Source organism: Acomys minous (assembly GCF_964271855.1).
Source record: "Acomys minous genome assembly, chromosome: 12".
NCBI lineage: Eukaryota > Metazoa > Chordata > Mammalia > Rodentia > Muridae > Acomys > Acomys minous.
The window spans coordinates 73,815,737-73,835,715 of NC_140493.1; the positions used below are offsets into that span (position 1 = coordinate 73,815,737).

Consider the following 19,979-nt stretch of genomic DNA (forward strand, 5'->3'; position numbering starts at 1 on the left):
CATACAGCCCTGAAGCCTGCCCACTTCCTAACATGGACCTTTACTCTCATGGCAACCTTGTGGGTACTGATGGCTTTCTTGTTCATAGGTCCTATGTCCACATGGGACACTGGGCTGGGTTCTCTTACTTGCAAGGGAGAATACCGAATGCCAAACACAGTCGTCTCTGATGGTCCTAGAGACACTTCCGTGGTGTTGGAATGGCAGAAGTTCTAGAATAGTGAGGAACAGTGGGCTGGGGGAGGTATGCAATGTCTAGAACCCCCTTGTCTGCCTGATGGATAGTGGTTCTGGGGGCGTCAACATCATCAGCTTCGGGTGGCTGCTTATACATTCGGTTTTTCTTTCTTCTTGGAAAATATTCATTTGTGTTATAAACTTTTAAAGGCTACTATACCTCTCATGTGGCCATAAAAGCTCAGAGCTAGCCACAAAGATCATGTAGCTTAACTGCCTAGCTTAAGGCCATCCATCATGCAGCCACCAAGACAGACAGAAACAATTCATCTTGGAGAACCTCCAGGAAGCAGAGACACTGCCCCCCCAACCCCCATACTTGCCACTGTGCTGTGAACTTCCGCAGGCAGGCACAGAGCTCCAAAGGTCTGCCTGAAAGCACTTTCAGAGGGTGATAAAAAAAACCACTCCCCAGCCTTCTCTCCCAGAGAACACACCTAGAATTGGAAGAGAAGCTCTTGCTCCTTCTCTTCCCTGGTGCTAGGGACCAAACACACCTTGCGCATGCTGGGTTCACGCTACCACTAGGCTGAGCGTGTGAAGGCTCCATGTTGACACTGAATGCCTCCTTGTACTAGTTAGGCTTCTATGGCTGTGAATACCATGACTAAAAGCAGCCCGAGGAACCATGGGTTTATTTCACCCTACAGCCTGTAGTCCTTCATGACAGAAAGCCAGGGCAGGAAGTCAGAGCAGGAGCCTGGAGACAGGAACCGAAGCAGAGACCACAGAGGAGTGATGCGCACTGCACTGGCTTGCTCCTCATGGGATGCTCAGTCTGCTTTCTTATATAAGCCAGGACCACTTGCCTGGAGGTTGCATCCCTTACTGTGGGTGGAACGCTTGTATCACGCGCAGGAAGTCCTGCATTCAACCTCTAACAGGGCAAAACAAAGCAAAACAGGAGCACAAACAAACCAAATTAACAAAGGTACTGGGATCTGGATGAGCCTACAGGCTCTGGTTTGCAGACACTGCATCATGTTGAGGGAGACATAATCTGCATCCTTTGAGCCTTGTCATCTTAAGGCCCTTGCAAGTGGGGTTGTTTTAGACCTGGACGGTCCATCCATACTTTACTTGACCCGTTCAGGCTCTGCCTTCTCCTCAGGACAGACCAGGAATATGGTCATCTGGAGCACATTCATTTCTCATTGTAAAACACGGTCTTAATATTTTAGACTTTGGGATCCCTACCCAAATAACCTGATGCCTGCTTCCTAGGCCTTTGGGGGACCACTGAGATCCCAAGCTGCTGCCTATAGCTGGCATCGTGAGGCCTGAAGGACAGCCTACTGGTGACTGTTAGCAGCCTGGACTATATCCTGATCAGTGAGGTGTGGCCTCTTCGCAGTGGGATGTCTAGGATGGGATCATGGGCACAACTGCCTGCCAGGGTCCTGGACAGTGATTAGCAAGAGGTTTATGCCAGGCTAAAAGATTTTCTGTTAGCTGTGGGCGAGGCTCTCCCCAAGAATGCAAGCCCTGTGTCATTGACCCTGACACCAGTTCCCAGGATCCTTAGGAGGGCCCCTAAGAAAAGCAAAGTCAAATTGCTGCTTACAGCTAGTGAGTCGCTCCAAAGTCTGCAGACAGCAGCTGGCGCAGGGACCCAGCCCTGTGCAAACCGTGGGAGCTCCTACCCCCACTCCTGGGTGGCCAGCTGGAGGGCAGTGGGTGTGGGCGCACGGCCCTCGCACCACCCTTCTGCCCTGGCCTCCGTGGGTGCACGTGGAGGGGTCCTCGGGTAGTCAGTGACTGTCTCCCAGCTGCCCCAGCCTCCCGCGACGCCAATCCTGGGGCGGTCAGGGGCCTGGCGGGGACGGCGGCGCCTGGCAGCGGGGGATTTGGGTGCGCTGGCTGGGCCGCCCCGCCGGGGGTGGATCTGGGTCCTCGGCCCGCCCGCCCTCACTCCCGGCATGCCCCGCTGCTGGCCGCTGCCCGCAGCACTCGGACTTGGCCTTGGGGGATCAAGGGGAGCCAGGGCGCCCCGGAGCTGCAGTTGAGGTGGGTGAGCACGCGGGGCTGGTGATGGGAGGACTCCCTGTGGGCTCCAGGGACCCAGCTTTGTTCTGCCAGGCGGATGTGGGGTAGCGCGCAAGTTGCGGACCAAACTTGGGAGCGCGCGTAGTGCGGTGCCAGCCTTTCCTGGCGGCGGCGGGCAGGGACAAGGAAGGGAGAGAGAGTTTGCTCCTGATGGGTTTAGAATCAAATGGAAGGGGAGGGAAAGAGCGAGGTGGAACGAGAAAGAGAGATTGAGGGAGAGAGGAAAAGTCACGGAGATACAGAGAACACACAAAGAAAGAAAAGCGCACAAAGGAACGCCCACACAGAGGGATCGCAGAAGAAGGCGGAGGGAAAGTGCAAGAAAGCACAGACACTCAGAAAAACACTGAAAACTACTGAAAGAGAGAGAGAAGAGGAAGGCAGCACGCACGCGGTGGGTGTGGGTGTGGGTGCTTGGAGAAATGGGGGAATGGAAGAGATGATGTGGGGAGCCGGGAGAAGGGGGATATGGGGGGATGGGGCGGAAGCCTAAAGAGGAAGACATGATAAGGAGGAAAGAAAAGGTAGACTGGGAAGGACAGTAGTGTGTGTCTGGAGAAAAGGAGGCAGACCCTGTACCCCTCTATTCATGCTTTCCCGATAGAGGTACAAGATGAAAACAAACAAACAAACAAACAAACAAACACACCGAGAAAGCAGCTTTGTAGACTGCTGAGGAGGTTTCCTTGACGATTTAAACAGGTTTACCTGGTGCCCTTACTCATCCCTCAAAATCCAGCTTAAGTAGCCCCAGGTCTGTGAAAAAGGCTTTTCTAGGAAGTGCCATGCAAATGCAGTCACTTTATTAATCAAGTCTGCACATTTCTAGACTTGGTTAATATCAACACAGCGCTGAATCCTTCTTCCTTCCCGTGGAGGAGGGGCCGGGTCTTCCTTCTCTAGTCTTCAGAAGTTAGTACTTGTTGCACAGTAGTTGATCAATATACGCTCCCTGAGTGGCCGTCAAGAGAGTGTGAATTCTCGGAGACATGCACATAAACATTGCTTGTAGAACACTTTTTTTTAAATTTTTTTTTTATTTTTCAGTAGGTGAAGAAACTAAACTAAACCCAGGGAGGGGAGGAGACTTGTTCAAAGGGATGCATGGGCAATGGCTCACATACAGGATAGTGGTCCCCATAGGATTGCGTCATGTAATGACATCATAGCTGGTCTTAGTGTGTATAAGTTTTGTGTGGGCATTTGACAGTGACCATACCACTAGGTAATTCATTTCTCAGAACAGATGCATGTTGTTAAGCCATACCTGACTGCTGGTGTGAAAGAGCCTCCCAGATGGCTAGGGCAAGGAATGCTTCTAAGTTCCCAATACTGATAGTGGAAGTCAGAACACATCATGGAGATTTCATTCTTCCTTAGAAAGGAAAAGGAAGTTGACTGTTGATTTCACTTTGGGCAGGTGGCTTTCTGTTTGCCAGCTACGCAGACTTGGACAAATTCCTCAACCCCCTGGAACCTCAGTTTCTTCATCATAAAATAGAGATTCCAACATCTGCCTCATATGGTTGTTGTCAGACAAAATTACACATACAGGGTGTGTGATACAGAGGGACTCCGTGCTAAGTACAACCCCACCTTTGGCTTCTGTTGTGGTATTATTTTTCTCGCATGTTTTGTAACGCGAAATCATCAAGACCGGTGCAAATGTGTCCCAAGCTTTTGGCACAGCGTATGATGCACCCTGCTTCAGGCCCTCGGGTTTGTAGGTGACTTGAGGGAGCCTTGCCACCTTCCCCATCCTTACTTGCCATTTCCAGCAGGTGAGGACCAGCAGCCCCTTCCCTCCTTGCCGTGTCTTCACCTGGTCTACTTGACTTTGTGCTCTCTCCAGCTCCTACCTGCTCAGAGGATGTGAGTGGACTGTAGTTGGAAGCTTCCGGAAGCATGGAGACCGTGGTGATCGTCGCCATAGGTGTGCTGGCTACCATTTTCCTGGCCTCATTTGCCGCTCTGGTGGTGGTCTGCAGGCAGCGCTACTGCCGGCCTCGAGACCTGCTCCAGCGCTATGATTCCAAGTGAGTAGGCTGTGATGGAGAGAGAGGAGAGCTGAGCAGGGACACAACAGAACACCAGAGGGAGCTGGGCCACCTCTGCTCAACCTAGTCTCTCTTAAATGGTTCCTGCAGGCCACACTTTATACTATAAAGACTTCAGAGCTTAGGACCATTTCTCAAAGTGTACCAGCATCCTGACACACCTCTTTCTTCATTCAGTCATGAAGACGTCACTGAATGTGTTCACCTCACACGAAGGCCCCTTCTTTGCGATGCTGGCCACCTCATTTGGCAGGAGGATGAGCCAAACCCTATTCTAGCCCAAACCCCTGGGAACAGAAATCTGATGCCCACACTTATCCATGTATCTAAGCAACAAGTGGTCCCGGTCATGCAGTCCCAGCTCAGGGGTGCCTGTCTCCTTGTACAGCAGAATTCTTCATCACCATGCCTTGTGATGTGAAATTGATTTTTGCAAAGCAAGGTCAGGTTCGGGATTCTGAGTGGAGAGATGCATAAGGGATGTTAGCAACCAAACTTAGGTTTCTGACGTTTATTTGTCTGAACTCTGCCAGCATCTCCGATGAGTGGTTAATAGCCCGCGAATGCCCATTTATGTGTCCCAGAAGGCTCTGCTTTCCAATGAATGTTTCTGTACCTTGGGTTCTACAGAAGCCTGCGGGAAAGGAAAAGGTAGTTTTACTCAGAGGGGTGGTTCCCAAAAGTGATTCTGTACCCCAGTTACTGGGCACAGGTAGGCTTGGGTGATCAGAACGTGAACCTTTCCATACTTGTATAGGCTTGAAGGGAAAAGGAAAAAAGATAATGGTTCTGTCTAATACTTTTTCCCCCAAGACAGGTATCTCTGTGTAGCCCTGGCTGTCCTGGAACTCACTTTGTAGATGAGGCTGGCCTCAAACTCACAGAGAGCTGTCCTTCCTCTGCCTCCCAGGAGCTGGAGTTAAAGGCATGTGCCAATACAGCCCTAGGCTTAGGACATCTTTGGAATCGTGCTCAGTCTGTCCTTTCTTCAGCAGTTCTGCATCCTTTACATTTGGTCTGCTTTCTTGACCCGTTGTTTAGCTGTGTGCCTTGTCTTGTACTGTGGTCACATTGCAGTCAGATCTGTGTCCAGGGCAAGTGTCCTCTTCTCTAAATTGTTGATGCCTTTGTTGCCGTAATATAATACCTGAGATGTTTACTGTAAAGAGAAAAGGTTTCTTATGGTTCATGGGCTAAGAGCTTCTGGCCCCTGGTCAAGTGGACTCATTGCCTTTAGATCTGATGGTGCTGCCAGATGGGAGTCCGTGGAGAAGCAAACTGCTCGCCTCCACGTCAGAATGCAAAAAAGAGAGCCAGTGTCTCGCCATCCCCTTTAGGGTCCAGCTTCAAAGACTGAAAGCCCTCCCACTAGGCCCTACCTCTTAGAGGACCCATTTCCTAGTGGTGCCATGCTACGGACCAAGCCCTTAACACACTGTCCTTTTGGGGACAGCTCAAGATCTAAACTATTGCAGTGGCTGCTATGAGAAGAGGTTCAGCCAGTCACTTGCCGTGAACCTCTAACAGTGCCTGTTCCTTCTAGGCCCATCGTGGACCTCATCGGTGCCATGGAGACCCAGTCTGAGCCCTCGGAGTTAGAGTTGGACGATGTTGTGATCACCAACCCCCACATCGAGGCCATCCTGGAGAACGAAGACTGGATTGAAGATGCCTCGTAAGGCCTCAGGGGACGTTTGCTTGCTAGTCCTTTGGCATGGCAAAGGGACTTCCGGGTTCTTTTACCAGGACATTCCACTGTACCCCCGGAGCTCTCCCCCTGTCCTCATCATGAGCCATGCCAGCGTAGGGCACAACAGTGTTTGTTTTGTCCTGTTCCTCTGACTTGTAGGCTTGAACACCCGGGCAGTTAGACGTGTGGCTGACATTATTATAAAGTCCCCCAGTGTGGTTGGGTTATTTTTGGACTGTCCAGGGGTTTTTGAGTGAGCTCCAGACAGCCTTTGCTTTCAGGGTCCCAAGGAGGGTTGCGCTCTGAGAAATGTGGGCCACCTTCTTTCATCATCCTTTATCCTTTTCTTTACTGACATACATTTAGGGGGCGCTATATACAGGGTGTGAGGCCAGGCCCTGCCAACGTCAAAATGGCAGGGAGGTAGAACTGCACCAAAGCCATTGTCATAGAGACTCAGTGTGGGGGGTGGGGGGGTGGAGTGGGGCCGTAGGTGAAGCACGTTCCAAAGCAATGCCTTTAAAAAACTTCTTTTAAAAAATTGTACTTAGTGTGTTTCATGTTGACATTTCACACATGTATATCATGTATTTTAACCACACTCATGCCCCCATTACCATCTCCTGTCCCCCCCATACCGTCTTCTTTTATGGTGTGTGTGTGTGTGTGTGTGTGTGTGTGTGTGTGTGTGTGTGTGTGTGTGTCCCATTTTAGTTTAACTAGGGCTGCTTACAGGAATTATTCATAGGAGCACGGCCATCCCAACAGTGGCTACACTAAGAAGATGTCTCTCTTTACCCAACAACTGTTAACTGCCTATCAGCTCTTGTGGAAGGTGGGGATCTCATAAGCCCCTTCCCTGAGTTGGTGCCTTTTGACTTGGATTTGCTGAGAGAGGAACTCACCAGGCTGAGTCTAAGGGGAAGGACATGTTGGACGCCCAGAGATAGAACATGAGATATAAAATGATCTTGGCAGGGGGTGACAGAGCTGGCTGGAGGGGTGGGTTGGATGTGCACACTGGGGATTCTGCTTGGAGGTGGGTGCCTGCTGTGCCCACCTGGTGCCGGCTGAAGAGCAGAGGTGTAGCTAGAAGGAGTCGGGCTCTTCAGAGCTGCATTGATACTTTTTTCTTGTCTCCCCAGGGGTCTCATGTCGCACTGCATCGCCATCTTGAAGGTAATACTCTGATTTGCCTGTGAGGTCAAGGGTGGTTGTTGGAGCAGCAGAGGTATACGTGGAGTTGACCTTGTGAGCAGTCCCTATTAGCTTTGTGCCGCGTTTCTACTGTCAGCTGCCTTCTCTCCTATTGAGTCTGTTTTACTTTCATGTTTTTTTTTCCCCAAGACAGGGTCTCTCTGTGTAGCCTTGGTTGTCCTGGAGTCGCTTTGTAGACCAGGCTGGCCTCGAACTCGCATCGATCTGCAAGCCTCTGCCTCCCGAGTGCTGGGATTAAAGGCGTGCGCCACCACGCCTGGCTATTTTTGTGTTCTAAAAGTCCTCTTTAGGCTTTTTCTCATCTGGTCCTCTTAACACAGGGACCCATGGAAGGGACAGTTTGGGGGCCTCTAGTAATAATCTTACCATGAAGCAAATGAAGCTCTGCCCCTACCCCCATCTCTCGGGATCTTTTGTTTATTAAATCTGAGCTCAGTCCAGGGAATGAATGCATTCTGAATCTGGGCTTCAATTACTAAGAATTTTCCCTGGCTTCTTTGGTAACAATAGTCAAATAGTCAGAGTTTAAAACAAAAACAAAAACAAAAACAAAAACAAAAACAAAAAACCCAAACTACAAGTTCTTCCACTTGGTCTTTGAGTCCTGAAACCTTTGGAAAATTTACACCTAAATAGCATGTTAGCCATTTCCATAGTCCCAGTGTTCATTTCTCAACTCTTGCCTTATATTTTCTTCCCCAATAGAATAACAACATGTGAATATTTAACAAGTTGCAAATATGAGTGTCTCCTTGTCAGCACCCTTATCTCTTTGTCTACTAATTATTCACTATTTCAAAGGAGACAGCTTGCTCTTTTCTCTGGGGTCACTCAGCACAGGATATTAAAAAGCCCCCTTTACCTGCCTCTTCCTTGGCTACCTCTGTAGGAAATTATTGCCTGGCAGTCAGGAAGTTTCTTGGATGTGTAAATACGGCTGCACATACAGATATGACTGTAGACAGAGATAGCAAGGTCCTCTGGCCGGAGCAATAAACTGTATGACATTTCCCTTTGCCCAGCCACGGTGTGCCCTGGGCCTTGCCTTTTTTTTTTTTTCTTAAATCTTGTCCTTTTCCATCAGGGAGGGAGGGCCCCTCTTCTTGGATTGGGGATCTTAGATAAAGAAAAGGGCTCCCGAGCCTCCTCTTGAGACCCCAGAATGCGTTTGCTCCATCATCTCCCCTACATGGGAGTGTGGAGAGTGTGGGTCTTCTTTCCCAGTGACCTCTGCTTGGTCCTGCTTCTGTATTCTCGCCCCGGGTACCAGCAGGTAACGGGGGTGGGGGGGTGGGGGGGTGGGGCTTCTTTGCAGAGATAGAGGCATGCTTGGTTTTTAGCATGGGGGATTATAGAACGGGGCCTTGGAGGTGGCAAATGGCGCTGGTGGTGGAAGAAGACGAAGCCCATGTGTTGTCATCGTTTCCCCTACCCTGCTTTTTCCAGGGCCTTTTCATCATTGCTGGACAAACATACTGATAATACCCAACCCTCAAAAACTGCCAACATAGGCGCCCTTAGCGGAGAATGTGCCTTAAAGAGAGCAATCGCCTTTTGTCCAGCCCCAGTTCAGTGAGCGCCCCACTGGAGATATTAATCCATTTAGAATTCTAAACCGTGAGCTGAGGGAATAGAAAGTACCTGCCCCCCCAGACCAAAGGTGGCAAAATTAGAGCGCGTGATTTTTTTTTCTTAGATGGATTATTCCAGCTTAGTCTTCATTGAGCCAAAGTTCTGCCCTTGATCCGAGCCCCGTCCCCCACCCCGCACCCCCGGCCTGCAACCACCACCCAGACTGTTATTGGTCTTTTGCCTCTTTCCGCTCCACTTTCTCTCATCACTAGGGCAGGAGCTAGCTTAGTGCTGGTGCTGGTGCTGAAGACTGGGCTGCACTGGTCTTTGTTGGGGTGGCAGAGCCCTTGGTGTGGGGGTGGGGAGCCAGGTCACCCTTTATCGCCTCTTTCCCTCCTTGTTATATTAGATTTGTCACACTCTGACAGAAAAACTTGTTGCCATGACAATGGGTTCTGGGGCCAAGATGAAGACGTCGGCAAGTGTCAGCGACATCATTGTGGTGGCCAAGAGGATCAGCCCCAGGTGAGAGTGAGTGGTCAGCGGCTATGAGGTCCCACACTTCACAGGGGAAGCTGAGGCAGCCAGCAAGGCTAAGCAACACTGTAAAACAGGAGGTCCGAGGTCTCAGTTATCGGAAACCCCAGTGTATACAGGACTGCCAAGTATGGGCGTTTCTTTCTCTTTTTTTGAGACAGGGTTTCTCTGTGTTAGCCCTGGCTGTCCAGGACTAGCTTTGCAGACCAGGCTGGCCTCGAATTCACAACGATCCACCTGCCTCTGCCTCCCAAGTGCTGGGATTAAAGGGGCACCATGCCCTGCAGTATGGGCATTTCTAAACTGAGGTGGTCACCCACCCTTCCCATTCCAAGCACAGGTTCTTTAACAGCTCAGCAGGCGCATTTACCACTGGCTTCTATGCTGCTATCTCCAGCCATGCCCTTAGGTCCGGCCTGTTAGCTATATTGGGGACTAATTCAGGGGACATCTTCCATGGTGACCCTCATTCGATGCTTGGTTCTCAGCCTGGCACTGGGTGGGAGGTGGAGCCACATTCAGACCTCCTGAATTCCAGGCTGTCTGCAAAATCCCCTGTGGGAGGTACCCAGCAGGGCCTCAGTCAACAACTACACCCCCTCAGTTGGACTGGAGTTTCACAAAGAAAAATAAGGCCCTTTTCTTAGAGCGGAAGGCCGTGCTAAAAGTGTGCTGCCACCTGGTGGCTGGTATGTGGATCGACTGTCAGATGACTGATTCCAGGAAAGTGTTCTTATCAGTCACCTGACCCCGCCTCTGCCTTGAATGGCCTTCACTGTGCATTCCTGGTGCCTGGGTTAAATCATGAGCAAACACTGGCCTTTTCTGTCTCAAGAGTAACCTAGTAAAGCTGAGGAGGAGCAACGTGAAAGATCCTCTGAGACATACAAGACTTTCGGGTGCTTGAACGCTGTCTAGGTAGTTCAGTGAATTAAGATGCAAGCCAGAAGAGCTGATGGTTCTCGAGTTGCCCCCTGGGTGTAAAACACCTGGTTAGCATTAGTGGTTGTGTGAGGTACACCCCCACCCCTCACTCCCTCCACCCTCCCCACCCCCTCACCCCCTGGCTCCAACTTGTGTCAGGCATTGCTACTGATCTCCTGCCATTTTCAGCCGCTGCAGTGCTCATATCTGCGGGACCCTACCTTGTGCGCTCATGGGGCTAGGAGAGGCCCTGAGGTACAGGTTATAAACAGGGTGCTCGGGTGCTGAGATTTCTGGGGGGTGGGGACCAGGGTTAATAGTGTGCCAAGGTGAGAGTGTGGCACTGGCGGGAGGGTGGAGCTCCCGCAGGCACTGTCCTTCATGCTTGTCACCAGAGTTCTCTTGTTTTCTCCCTTCGCCCTCACGAGTTCTCCCTCTGCCTGACATTTGTCGTCCCCCCCCCCCCCCCCGTGCCCTTCCTGTTTCATTTTCTCCATCTGTCATGATGATGATTTATTATTTCAAGGGAGGTGGCTTCTGCCTTGGGTTCTGTGGAGAGGGAAGGGGCTAGCTCGGATGTGCTGAGGGTCGCTGTGCCTCTGCCACCTGCCTGCCAGCTCCTCAGGCCTGAGTGAGAGCGAGGGCTGTAGTTTTCTTAGTACTTTTAGAAATCAAACAATACAGTTTTCTTTTCTTTTCTTTTTTTTCTTTTTACTAAGTGATCCATGGGAGCAAAATCTTGCACCCCACAAATCAGAACAGGTGGAAACATAACTTAAAAATATTAGCCATGGACTATGCAGGACGGAAAAGACACAGTGGGATAGTTTGAACCCAAGTTAAGCTGTGACTTTTCTTTTAGTGTTCCATGTCACTGTATTAGCGTCTTAAAAAAAAAATACAAAAGTAACAAATTCTTATAAAAGTTAAGCTACTTCAGGAAAAGTAGGGTGCTCCCTAATTCCGCCCTCCCCAGCTTGGAGAGATTAAGTTGTGAGCCTTCCTCTAGGCCTCCCCTGTTGCAGTGCATAGCTTTGGTTTATTTATATGTACGAAAGAACACAGTGCGCTCGTGTTTGGTGTTTAAATGTAGTAGTAGCGCTGCGCGTCTCTCCATATGTGTAACCTCACACATTTTAACCATTGGAGCGAAAGCGAAAGTACAGAGCAGAATATTTTCCAAACAGGAGCTGATGTCTTCCTGTTAGACTCTGTCTGGACATGCAGAAGAAGCCGCTAGGGAGAGGGACCCCCCGAAGAGTGGGCGTGCAATGCAGCAGAGAAGTCTAGAGAGAGGATGGGAAGAAAGGAGGGAGAAAAGGAGACAAAGTGAAAATATTGACACTGGTCCCTATTGCCTCCCCTAGAGTGGACGATGTCGTGAAGTCAATGTACCCCCCACTGGACCCCAAGCTCCTGGATGCACGGTGAGAGGGGAGGAGGGCCCACTCATCTTGTCACAACGGAGGGGTACGGTTATCTAGCCCCTCAGGGGGCTGCCTGGGTAGTTTAGAGAGGATGGTTTTCCAGATTTCCAAGGCCCCCCGCCCCCCCACCCCCCACCCCGCTCTGGGTTCATCCCTTTCTATGTCAACAGTGAGCCATCCAGTGAGTGGAGCCTGCCAGGTGAGAGAGCGCATTCTTCCTGAATCCCTGAGATGAGGGAGCAAGCTGTGTACCAGGTGTGGGTGTGCACGCTTAACTGGCTGTGCTAACTGCGCCTCCCCCCACCCTTCACTCCCCACTCCTCCCTCTGATCTTTGGACTTCAGAAGCAGCCACACCTTGCTGGAAGCACTGTCCAGTGGGGCTGTGGTGAGCCCGGCAACCAGAGCATATAACACGTCAGCCACAGCGGAGCTCAACCCCTCACCAGGCATCTCAGGGCCCCCCCCCTTTTCCTCACCCTCCTCCACTCTGCAGAATGCGCTCCGCCCTACAGACTGTAAACCCATGAAATACCTACCTACGGTCTCCATTTGATTTGTGAGGCTCCCGAGGAGGCCATGTTGTGCGATGGTTGCCAGGTGGCCAGTAAGTCATGGCATGTCTGCTTTGGTTTCGCTACCCCATTCCTGCCGCTGCTCACCTTTCTCCCTGGGTTAGTAATCGATGATGGAGCCCCGAACACATCTGGCACACTCACCATATAAAAATTATTTCATAGTGAATCTTTCAGTCAGATTAACAAAACAAAACAACAACAACAAAACAAAAAACCACACACACACACACATAAAACACACACACACAAACAACAACAACAACAACCCACACAAAAACAAACAAAAAAAACAACAGAGTAACAACAACAACAACAAAACAAAACCCTCCTCCTCAATTTGATTTTCAATTACATTTTCTTTAGCGTTGAATAAGCCAGTTTCCAGCTTATTGATTTGTGATCAATAAGGGATGCTCACTGAACAGGGATATATATAGAGAGAGCCCATCTTTAAGTGGGCAGCAGTTGGAGATCTGCTCATCCAATTGACCACGACCAAACTGTTTCATAAAACACCCTTCTGGGAGCTGTTAATGGGAGTGTTGCAGAGCGCCTCTTCCACCGTCTCAAGTGCATTTGCCAGCTCTCCCGGGTTCCCCTTGGAGCTTTGTTAAGCTCATCAAAGGCCCAGAGACAGGCTTCGTTTAAGCTAGCCATGCCCTGTGTATTTCAGCCAGGACCCATTGTGTTACGTAACCACTCACCTTCCAGGGAAGGGTCTCCACTTTGGGGAGCAGTAACCTAGCGTTTGTACCCACTTGGGCTTTTGTGCAGAATTCCCCACTTTCTACAGAGCCTGATCTTTTTTTTCCACCCCCTCTAGGACGACTGCCCTGCTCCTATCCGTTAGTCACTTGGTGCTAGTGACTAGGAATGCCTGTCACCTAACCGGGGGCCTGGACTGGATCGACCAGTCCCTGTCTGCTGCCGAGGAGCACCTTGAAGTCCTTCGAGAGGCCGCGCTGGCTTCTGAGCCGGATAAAAGCCTCCCTAACCCCGAGGGCTTCCTGCAGGAGCAGTCGGCCATTTGATCTGCAAAGGTCCTCCCAGTCCCTGCCCCTGGGCGAGCCTTCTACTTCCTGTCGGTTTAATTGTTTGCTAGAGCTCTGGCGGCCAGCCCTGGGTGCGGAGGGAAGCTGAGAGCCTCGTGCCGGACGCCTCTGCTGCAGTAGCAAACGGTGGCTGGCGAGTGGCAGTGTAATACCACAGTTAGGGAAGCCGCCATGTCTCTCCTACAGCAGAGCGCAGAAAGCTGCAGAGCTCGCGGCTAGATTTAGCTCCTTTAATGTTCCCAGGATAATTGAGTCGCCCTCCAAGAATCAAGAGGCTTCACTTTCAATTAGAATTTTTGGCTTCTGAAAATCAAGGTACGACTCGGACCTGCGGTTTTTTTAGAAGACAATCAGAGCTAAGTCACTAAGTTGAGATTGTCTCTTTGGGTGACCGCTGCACTCCCCTTGCTTTTTTGTGTTCAGTACTTGGTCCCTGAAGCATCTGAGCCCCGCCCCCTGGCCCCCACTCCAGTTCTTATGGGCCTTGCCCTTTCCCACCTGTGTTAGCAGCTGAACTACAGAGTTGATTGTTTCCTTTTTTTTTTTTTAACACTAAGCCTGCAATTTAATGTTACAACCGCTAGGTGAATAGTAAATTTGTTCTTTTGTTTTTTTTCAAGGGTGTAGTATTGCGTCAAATTTATATGTTGGGTGTTGGGTGTATGGCAGAATGTGTCAGGACTGAGGAGAGAAGGAGAAAACCTGAGAATCTTGAAGGTGGTGTGTGTGTGTGTGTGTGTGTGTGCGCGCGCGCGCGCGTGCATCTTCATTTCTGGAATCTGTCTTGCAAACTTTAAAAATATACATATTATTTTATACTTATTTATTTGGTTTTTCGAGACAGGTTTTCTCTGTGTAATAGCCCTGGCTGTCTTGGACTCACTTTGTAGACCAGGCTGGCCTCAAACCCACAGAGATCCGTCTGTCTCTACCTCCCTGAGTGCTGGAATTATAAGCGTGCACCACTGCACTCGGCTATGATTTTTAAAGATTTCTTTTTTTGTTTTGTTTTTTTTTTGTTTTGTTTTTTTTTTTGTTTTTTTGTTTTTCGAGACAAGGTCTCTCTGTGTTAGCCTTGGCTGTCCTGAATTCACTTTGTAGACCAGGCTGGCCTCGAACTCACAGCGATCCACCTGCCTCTGCCTCCCGAGTGCTGGGATTACAGGCGTGCACCACCACGTCCGGCTAGATTTCTTTATTTATGTGTTTCACGTACATGAGTGCTCTGCCTTCATGCACAGCACAAGAGGGCGTCAGATGCCAATACTGAGGGTTGTGAAGCAACAAGTGCCTGCTGGGAATTGAACTCAGGACCTCTGGAAGAACAGCCAGTGTTCTTAACCACTGAGCCATCTCTCCAGCCCCGGGAGGCACTTTTCTAGTGTTTTTTGTTTGTTTTTGAAACCATAGCCTTGACTTTGAGATCCTCCTGCCTCCGCTTCCAGAGTCCTGAGATCACTGGCATCCAGCACCACCCACACTGATAACCGGCACTTTTCTGACCTGAGAACTCGGTGGGACCCAGCTCAAGGTCCCGTACTCCAGATGGCACGATTTCCGCCCCACGCGTGTAGAGGAGCCTGAGTAACCTTTCCCTACTTACAGAACCAGCCTCACTTTTGGAAGTTGGGGTGGCTGGCCGCTGCCCACGTCCTATCCCCATCATTAGGAGCTGCCTCTGCGCCTCTCTCATTTTCTCTGCCCAAACTCAAGTCAGCAAGCACTGTAGAATGATGTTGGGGTACCAGGAACTCAGTCCGTAGTCCAGGATCTTGTTTGTCTGTGATGAGCATAGTTCATTCTCTCCTGACTAGAAGGCAGCTCTGACCAGCACAGTATGTACCGAAGAGGAACAACCAGAATCACGTCTTTTGGGGCTACAGGGTGGATTCCAGGAGAAGCTGGTTAGGTGTCTCTTCTCACCAAACCTAAATGTTATGCAGTTAACTTCTGCTTTGCTGGAAGCTGTGACTGGGGAATGGCAAACAAACAAAAAACAAAACAAAACAAAACAAAAGCCCACTCTGCCTTTTCTGCTTGAGGCCTCCACAGATAGTTCTCAGCATCCTGCTTTTGTCTTGTTCTTCCCCTTTAAGACCCAGTTGCATCACTGGACGTCTGAGGTTGCAATGGCTGGCACTGTGGTAAACGTCCTCTGCACTTGAGCCCTTGCCCTAAGCTAGAGAGAAGCAAGTCTGCATTGGGATCTCAGTCGCCACATACTCTGGGGGGGAAGACGGGTGGGGTGCTCTGTGTTCCTACCTTTCCGGGGCATGGGAGGCCTGTCACCCTCATGGTATACACTCTGCCGGGAGGACAGGTTGCTCAGGACCGGAGGAGTGTCTGGGGTTGGGAGGAGAGAGAGAGAGAGAGAGAGAGAGAGAGAGAGAGAGAGAGAGAGAGACTGACTTACTTGTGGCTGTGCAAATAAATCTCTGTTGGGGCCAGAAGGTAACAGTTCAGGTGGCAGCACTGCCTTTGGGGCAGAAGGTGACTCCTCTCCTGAGCCTTGGGGATCTGGCAAGAGTCACTGCCTCCTTTGGGAGGGATGATGATAAACACTGCGATCTCAAACCAGGTGTGGTGGCGCACGCCTTTAATCCCAGCACTCGGGAGGCAGAGGCTGACGGGTCACTGTGAGTTCGAGGCCAGCCTGGTCTACAAAGTGAGTCTAGGACAGCCAAGGCTATGCAGAGAAAACAAACAAACAAACAACAACAACAAAAAACAAAACAAAACAAACAAAAATACCATGGGATCTTAGGACTGACTGTCTCTGCTGGCTGTGGTTTGCCAGGAAACAGATGCACCTCAAGCCCCTAGCTCCTAGCTTAGCAGAGCCTGTGGAAACGGCGATAGGGCTGCTCTTCCAGGTCTCACTGTCTCTCATCCTTGGACCACTGCACTCAGACTCTGATGAAGAGACTCCTGAGGGACAGGAATCAAGCATGAAGACAGCAAGAGACTTGAAGTCACACTTGGGTTTGAATTTGTACTTGGTCTTGTATTACATGAGCCGGGACAAGTTCCTAGCGTCTATGATCATTAGCCTTTCTCATCCTTAAAGTCAAGGTGACTCACTGTCTTTTTTTTTTTTTTTTTTTTTTTTGAGACAGGGTTTCTCTGTGTATCCTTTGCTGTCCTAGACTCCCTTTGTAGACCAGGCCGGCCTCGAACTCACAGCGATCCACCTGCCTCTGCCTCCCTGAGCGCTGGGATTAAAGGCGTGCGCCACCACCGCCCCGCTGACTTACCATCTTCTTACTTTGTGTGTTAATCAAATGAAATGGTGTGTATGGAATGTGCAGCTGTGCTCCTAGCCCTGACTAGCCAGTATCAGCTCCGCTGCCCCGACGAGGCTCTGTGTTCTGACACAGGTGGCCCTGGAGACATTACTTCAGTTACTGTGGCTCTGTCCCAGCATCCATGCTGTTTGTGGGTGAAACAGAGTGGCCAAAAGTCTAGAGTCGGGCGCTGGGGAAGACGGCTGGCTCGTTCTATGAAGCACTTGTCAACGAGCATGAGTGTGTGACTTCAGATCCCCAGGGCCCATGTAAGAAGCTAGAGGAGGTGGCACACACCTGTAATGCCAGGGCAGGGGGAGGGTAGAGCTCCTTGACCAGCCAGACCAGCCAAATTGGTGAACTCTGGGTCTGCAAGTAGACCCTGTCTCAAAAAATACGGTGGAGAGCAGTGGGACGCCATTTGACATTTATCTCTGGGCTCTATGTGCATGCACACAGTTTACATGGACCTTCATGCATGCACATGATTTACATGCACCTTCATGCATGACACAGTTTGCATGCACCTTCATGCATGCACACAGTTTACATATGCCTTCAATGTACCCTCATGCATGCACACAGTTTATGTATGCCTTCAATGTACCTTTATGCATGCACATGGTTTACATGCACCTTCATGCATGACACAGTTTACATGCACCTTCATGCATGCATACAGTTTACACATGCCTTCAATGCACTTTCATGCATGCACACAATTTATGTATGCCTTCAATGTACCTTCATGCATGCACACAGTTTACATGCTTTTGTCTTGCTCTTCCCCTTTAAGATCCAGTTGCATCACTGGACATCCGAGGTTGCAATGGCTGGCACTGTGGTAAACGTCCTCTGCACTTGAGCCCTTGTCCTAAGCTAGAGAGAAGCAAGTCTCTCAATGTGCCTTCACACACACACACACACACACACACACACACACACACACACACACACACTCTAAACTCACTGCAGTAGCAAGAATGGACTTATTCCTGTCGGGCCCTAAGTATGTTCAGGCCACAGAGACATTGAGGGTCCTGACTCCTCAGTGGTCTCTCAATGTTCACTGACCTGGCTGGGTACAAAGCTACATTCCTTTCAGAAAATTTCTTCATCTGTGAAATCTGTGAAACTGTGATCCTGGCATACAGCATGCTCTGGTGTTCTCTGCACCCCCTCATTTTGGTGCCCACAAGGGCCTGGTATTTAGAAGATGGCTCCAAGTTCTAAAGCTTTGGATTGCCTTCTGACCTTGGACATTTGGGGATTTATCAGATGAAGAATTTTCACCCAACACCTGCCTTCTATTGTGCCACCTCTGAGGGAGGTGCTGTGCTGGCTGCTGGGGACATGGGACAAAAGGCCCAACTCCTGCCCCTGAGGAGCAAGAGAAACAGGAGCAGCTGGCGGACTCAGGGCGCAAACCAGTGCTGGAGTGGAGGGGCCATTGTACTGGCTGGTTCTTATGGCAACTGACAGGCTAGAATGAAGTAGGAAGCGACCCTCAGCTGAAAAAGCATCCCCACCAGATTGGCCTGTAGGCAAGCCTGTGGGGGCGGTTCCTTAGTTAGTGACTGATGTGAGAAGGCCCAGCCCATTGTGGGTGGGGCCACATTGGGGCAAGTGGTCCTGAGTTCTATAAGAAAGCAGACAGGACACTCTCCATAAGTGGAGAGTGGGGACTGACTTTCACACTAACTCTAGTGCCCCATATTTGACCACGTCCCCAGGATGGAGAGGCCTGGTGGCACTCAGAGGAAGGACAGCAGGCTACCAAGAGGAGACTTGATACCCTATGAGCATATATACAGGGGGAGGAAGTCCCCCTCAGTCACAGTCATAGGGGAGGGGAGTAAGGGGAAAATGGGAGGGAGGGAGGAATGAGAGGATACAAGGGATGGGATAACAATTTAGATATAATATGAATAAATTAATAATACACACACACACACACACACACACACACACACACACACACACACACACAGACATATAGCCGGCTAAAGAGGCTAAGAGGAGTAACTCAGTAAGTAACATTCCTCCTTTGTTCCTGCCTTGAGTTTCCTGCCCTGACTTTCCTGGATGACGGACCACAAGCTGTAAGATGAAGTAAGCCCTTTCCTTTTTCCCCAGTTGCTCTTCATTGTGGTGTTTTTATCACAGCGACAGAAACTAAGACAACCATAGAGCAGGGCATGGGGTCCTGAGCAGGGAGAGGACGTGGAGGAGGGCGGGACAGAATCCAAGAAGTTGCTAATGCCTTTCGGAGGCCTCAAAGGAAGAGAGATAGATGTGCTTTAGGCAGCTAGGGCAGCATAGAAGGGCCAGGGTCCAAGAGAGCACGCTGCCTTGGGAGATGCAGGTGCCTGGGAGACTGGGCACATGGAAGAGCACCTGAAAGGACATTTTAGGTGATATTAGGGACCCAGTGCTTCATCGTGAGTATGAGGGACACTGTGGAAGCATGTGAAGCAGGAGTGGGGGTGGGGGTGGGGGGCAGTGGAGTGGGGGTGATCATATGGTCACATTTGCAATTTAGAAAGACAGAATCTGTGGCCCTGGGCTCCAGGACTTGGACACTTGCCTGAAGCTCCCGAGTGGACGCATTCTTTCAAGCCTGGGAGTCTTGGAACTGCGTCCCAGCTTAAAGGCAGCTGGGAGGCTTGTGTGGAACAGATCAGGCAGCAGGGCAGAGGAGGTTGGATGCACGCTGTGCTGTCTGCTTCTGGTGCTTGGGGTCTCGGTGCTGCAGTGCTGATGAACAGTGCTGAACTCTAGAAGAGGCTCCTTCCTGTCCCAGCCCATTTGCACCCCTCAGGTTGTCTGTGCTTTTTGCGGTGCTCCTGGCAATGGTACGTTTTATGAGTGCTAGGCAAGTGTGCTACCATTGAACCACACCACGCAACCCACCTTATTGTGTGTGTGTGTGTGTGTGTGTGTGTGTGTGTGTTCAATGTCTGTGTGCCTGTGCATGTGTATGCTTGCACCAAAGGCCTCAGGAGCTGTTCACTTTGGTTCTTGTTTGTTTGTTTGGCCAGGACTTTGGTGACTAGGCTAGGGTGGTCAGCCAAGGAGCTCCAGGGACTTTGGCCCGTCTCCATCTTCCAAGTGTGGCTATTAAGAGCACATGCTGCTAAAACATTTGTTTTTGTTTTTGTTTTAGAATGTGGGCACTAGAGATTGAATTTGGGTCCTCATGTTGCCTTCTCTACTTCCCCAACCCTAAGTTTTATTCTTCTTCTTCTTTTTTTTTTTCAAGACAGGGTTTCTCTGTGTTAACCTTGGCTGTCCTGGACTCACTTTGTAGACCAGGCTGGCCTTGAACTCACAGAGATCCACTTGCCTCTGCCTCCCA

General features: G+C 50.3%; 1 protein-coding gene across 1 annotated transcript; it reads left to right on the forward strand.

Annotated features, from left to right (window-relative positions):
* Positions 1 to 2,104: 2,104 nt before the first annotated feature.
* On the forward strand, positions 2,105 to 13,952 carry TMEM98 (transmembrane protein 98). The gene is made up of 7 exons (XM_084749532.1): positions 2,105 to 2,244; positions 4,136 to 4,319; positions 5,884 to 6,015; positions 7,176 to 7,209; positions 9,230 to 9,345; positions 11,649 to 11,708; positions 13,109 to 13,952. The coding sequence occupies exons 2-7, from the start codon at positions 4,189 to 4,191 to the stop codon at positions 13,314 to 13,316; spliced, it is 681 nt and encodes a 226-aa protein (XP_084605658.1). The 5' UTR covers positions 2,105 to 2,244; positions 4,136 to 4,188; the 3' UTR covers positions 13,317 to 13,952.
* The last annotated feature ends 6,027 nt before the right edge of the window (positions 13,953 to 19,979 follow it).